We start from the raw sequence: 5,020 nt of genomic DNA, 5'->3' as shown, positions 1-5,020 counted from the left end.
TCTGTAGTAAGAGCACTTAGGTTAAAGTAGTACTAGGATGGGTGGCCTATAGGAAGTCTCCACTGAGGATATCAAACATGAATTGTATAAGCACGGCTAGGCTATAATAAGTGTTTAATTTTATTTGGTTAAATATTATTCGTGCATGCATAAGCATTACATTTAGAGGATGTGCCTTATTATAGAGGGAGAGAAACATGATACCCACAAAGAACAATCGACTTGCAAACATGTCGTAACAAGGGTTTGTATATTCAATCTTATGTTATTTGAGACATATTCACCTTGCCTTCTTTACTACATACATTCATGTATAACCCTGGCGTTTGAGTTAGTTTTCAACTATATACTTGTGAATTCAATATATTACATCCATTGTTAAGTTACTTTTTCTTGACTTATAGCATAAAAGATTGAGTCAAGCTTGCCCATTCTAATCATATTTCTAAGAAAATTTCCACATATACACATTTCAATGCAAGATTTGGTCAAAGTAATAGAATTATGCAAGTTAAAGGGTAGCTTATCCTTCACAGAACTAGGTTAAAATACTCTTCCAAAGAATCGTCATTATTTCAGTGTCTTGCTCATTGTTAGCAGATGAAGGTAATCGAAAAGAAAATTAAAGTCACAGAAAAATATAATAAGGCAAGATGAGAAGTGTCAGTTCATAAGGAAAAAAGATTTTTGAACTAAAATCCTACATTTCTACTAACAACGAAAATGGTTAGGTTTAATGAATAGACATATGTTTGATTACAGCGATCACAGCAATATGAAAAAAGAAAACCTGATCTTTTCAAATCCTACGGGGACAATATTTCTCTTGGGTTTTCTTACATCTTACATGACTAAATATGGTTTGACCAACCCAAGCATTGGTTCCATGTACCTTTTCTAGCGATTAATGCTAGAGTTTCTCGTACCCTTTCGGCAAGATCCCAATTAAATGGCTTGAAAGAATCTTCATGTTTTTCCTTTGATACACCTGTTGGATTGAGCTTTCTTTGATAACGGTAATAAATGATACAGTTGTGTTAAATGGAATCTAAGGATTATTTAGAGCAAATCATTTAGATCATTATGCTCATTCAAGCTTTTACGCTCCTGAGCTAACAAACTCCATCATCTTCAAGCTCTAGCAAAATCACCTTCATTGCCTCTTTTGACCAGAACTTTCTAATTCAAAACTTTGAGAGAAGATTGATAAACCAAAGTTTACACTTTTTTTTCTTATGATACGACAAAATCTGGGGTATCAAAGTTCAAAAAGGTGTCAACTTTGGGGTATCAAATCGTCAGGAAAAAAAAACTTTGGGAATTCAAAGCACCAAAGCAAGCAGCCCTATCTATAAACTGTAATAACATCAGTACTCCAAAAACAAAAAAGAACAATGGCCTGTTTGGATGAAGGGTAGAGAGGGGGAAGGGAAGGGAAATTTCATTTTCACCTTGTTTGGGAGTTTCATTTAGGAGGGTAGAGGAGGGGAATAGAGGGGAAATTTGACTCAAATTCTTACACCCCAAATTGGGGTGTAATGGAGGGGAAGGGAAGGAAGGGGAATTTTTTCCCTTCCTTCCCCTTCCTTCCCTTTCCTAAGTAAACTCCCAAACACACCACAAAAGTAACAGAGAAAAAGAAGAAGGAATCAACAACAGCAACAAACCCTTCGACAACAATGACTCCAGAAAGGAATGAGTAAAAAAAGCCCAATCACTTACTAGGGTTTTGAAAATAATTAGGGGATACCTGTGATGAAATAACAATTAGGTCAAAGATTCAAGTTTTTAGAGGAAAAGGGAGAAACGGAACCTGCTGCTGTTGAAGAGTCTTGGGAGAGAAGTTGCCGGATTTTGGCGACTTTAGGATTGGAGCTCGGATCCCGACTTCCTCTGGAGTCAACGTTTCTACTCATGACTCTCCTGCTCAGGGGAGGAGGTAGGCGGTGGTGAATCAGATGCTGAAGAGGAGGACGAACCAAGAATCTCATGGCTCGCTCTCACCTAAAGTATTCCATCCCAAACCCAACCATGTGAACCTGAAGGGACAGGGTGGCACAAGCCAGTTGGGGTCAACTCACTCAACCCAAGCAATCGGAATTGGCTTGGCCCCACACGATTTTGAGATCAGTCCCTCACATGGTTTACGTTTCGAGATTGGGCGCCTGAACAATTGAAATTGCTCTCAGGTCCACAAATCATATAAGTTGTTTCGAATTAGGGCCCCCTACCTTAGCACCCGTTTGAGTTGTCCAAAGTATTCTTTCAACTAAAGAGAGGGAATTTTAACGTTTGGGCGGCGGGAGTTATTTAGTGAGGTTACTTTGAGGGTCGGGCCGCAGCGGCGGCCTCCCGTAGCTAGGAGGTTAAGACCTTGAAGAGAGAACTTAAGGATATATCTGCTAAGTTGGCGTTACCTGAGTAGTTAACTAAGAACCTTTTCCCTTCCTTTTGGAAGTAGGGTGCTCGTCCTCCCTTGCTAATCCAAGATTTACCTATGTTCACAGGTTGTTGTTGTCAACCCTGCGATGTTAAGGTTGTTGACTGTCATTGTCACGCCAAAATGGTGGCACGGTTGGCGAAGGAGGCGATTTGGACCAATAAGGACGTGACATTGGGTTGGAGATCCAGCATATGGAGGAGGAGGTCTACCATCTAAAACGGCACTTGATAGAGGATTGTGTTAGGGGGTAGAGACCCTCTACATTACTTGATGGTAGAAAATGTCTACTACATACCAATCAAATATTCTCGCTCGGTGGACCCCATGAATGATATTGATTATCTAAATAACATAAAAAAAATTTAATTGCAGAACCTAGTGAGATAAGCCAATAGTATTAACGCATCTAACTACTCGTAGACATTCTCTACAATCAACTTTATGCCAGAATCGTGTTTTCCGTGGTTTTCCCATGGTACGGAAGTTTTCGCCTGTCTCTCTAGATCAGCCAATAAGGACTCAAACCTCTTCGTGAAAGACATCCTTGTGACTTATTCTTTGGCTTCTTGCCCTGCTCTGCTTAAATTGTCATTTTGTTCTTGAACTCCGATTATATTTGTTACTCCCTTATGAATGTCTTAACCCCTCCCCTAATGGGATCAACACTAATTGCCTCATATGTCTTCCTGAAGACGGAAATGACACTGAAGTTACCAAAGAACCGAGCCCCCCATAATAGGCTGAAATGAATAATGCTCAGTATTTGGTTCATAAAGAAAACAGAATGCAATTAGATGTACTTTCGATTTATTTACTTGTCAAATATTTGTTTATAATTTGGTCTCTTAAACCTGTATCATCACACACACAACATTATGTTTTTGTTCTCCTTATAATTTTAACATTATAGTTCTTTATAGTTTTAACATTATAGTTCTATACTTTCTGAGAGAGTTAAACAGTCGCAATCAAAATTTTAACTGGATATTTAAACTGTAGATAGTTCCACCATAATTGTAAGAGGAATAATTTTTAACTATGAATTTAATCACTATTTAGAAATTAAAATTTTAGAAAAATCAAAGTATTTCTTAAACAAAATAAAACAATCTTCTTAATTAAATAGTTTGATATGCATAAACTATAAATTATCAATCAAATAAATTTATTTTAATATTCAAAATATCATAAAATTCAAACGAATACATAGAAGAATATTTGAATTGGAAACGGAACTCATATTTAGATAAGCCCTTGTGATTTGTCTTAAGTTTGTGTTAAGTCCTCAAACTATTACTTTAATCTAATTAATTAGCTAGTCCTCATGGTTTTTGTTTTGACTCTATCTAGCCCCCACTGTGGTTCAAGCCACCAAAATCAAAACTTTAGCAGGGACAAACTTGAAATAATTGAAACAATTTTTTTTAGAGGGAAAAGAACTTATTAAAGAAAAACTCTCTTGCCTTCATATTGACTAATTAAAGTTGTTTGATTATTAGAATGTTTCTCTTGCTATGTGTTTGCTGTTGGATAATCAACTCTTGTACTCATTGTTATGTGTTTGTATGAGGTTAAAAATTAAGCTTGTACAGTTGGTGGAGTTCGAAGAAGTAGCCACAATTTTAATTTGAAGCTTTATGGGATAATAATGTGAACGTGAGGAGATAGTGGGCGTGGGCCACACCCATGTACCCACGTCCAGAAGTAGCGGACACGTTTTTTCTTTCCGCGTGGGAGGCTATATATGGGGGCCACCACGTTCTCTCTATCACGTGAACGAGAAGGTTAGCAGGTCAGGCCCACCCAAAAGTACTTCACCTCATATAAATAGGAATGTGAGGTGTTCCTAGGTTTAGATAACAAGGTCAGAGGGTTCAATCAAGGAGTTACGGCTTCGTGCAAGGAGAAAAAAGACAGAGGCTTGGGTGGCTGATTTGTATGCAGGTGAAAAACGCAGATACAGAGAAAAGGCGGCTATGCAATTCTCCTTTTGGGTGGCGAATCAGAGGCTTCTTTTTTTTGTTTCTTTTGTAGAGAGAGATTAAGAGGGATTTGAGAGTTTGTTTGAGGGTTTTAGTTGTGTGATTGTAAACCCTAGTTGTATTCTCTCCCTCTAATAGTAGATCTCTCCCTCCTTGCCCCGTGGACGTAGGCGATTTGCCGAACCATGTAAAATAGTTTTTCTTGCTGTGATTTGTAATAGCTTGTAGGTTCCCTCGACAAGCCAGTCCTAGAACTGATGAGAGGAAGAGCTGATATCTCAATTTGTTGAGATATTTTGCTTTCGGTTCTTGTTTCCTTTGTGAATCAGAAATTTCGTTGTGATCTAATCTCTTGTTGTGCATCTTACGCACCGGAGGTGCTGCCGAAATTTCCGCTGTGCACAACAAATGGTATCAAAGCTTCAGGTTTGGCTTGAGGCTTGTTCGAAGGATTCGGTGAAGGATTCCTATCTGAAGAGTTAGATCGACAACATGGGAGAAGCAAGCGTATCAGGTTCATCTCTTACGAAGGCGATACAGAGTCTGAGCATCAATAATACGAAGATTGATGTTCCGAAGTTCGACGGTAAGATTA

At 38.3% G+C, this 5,020-nt stretch overlaps 1 protein-coding gene across 2 annotated transcripts in view; it reads right to left on the bottom strand.

Annotated features, from left to right (window-relative positions):
* LOC109825144 (probable thiol methyltransferase 2) overlaps nucleotides 1-2,064 on the bottom strand; it is a 17,940-nt gene extending 15,876 nt beyond the window's left edge. Inside the window, exons 1-2 of one of the 2 annotated variants that reach the window (XM_020391885.1) lie at nucleotides 1,814-2,064; nucleotides 893-988 (exon numbers count right to left, since the gene is read on the bottom strand). In XM_020391885.1, coding sequence (XP_020247474.1) covers nucleotides 893-988; nucleotides 1,814-1,991 — 274 coding nt within the window. In that variant the 5' untranslated portion in view covers nucleotides 1,992-2,064. The remainder of the gene's footprint in view (nucleotides 1-892; nucleotides 989-1,813) is intronic. The other variant, XM_020391886.1, reaches the window with a different exon arrangement.

Source organism: Asparagus officinalis, chromosome 10 (genome assembly GCF_001876935.1).
Source record: "Asparagus officinalis chromosome 10, Aspof.V1, whole genome shotgun sequence".
NCBI classification, from domain to species: domain Eukaryota; kingdom Viridiplantae; phylum Streptophyta; class Magnoliopsida; order Asparagales; family Asparagaceae; genus Asparagus; species Asparagus officinalis.
Note: the sequence above shows the minus strand (reverse complement) of the source record. Positions and strands in the feature narration are given on the sequence as shown.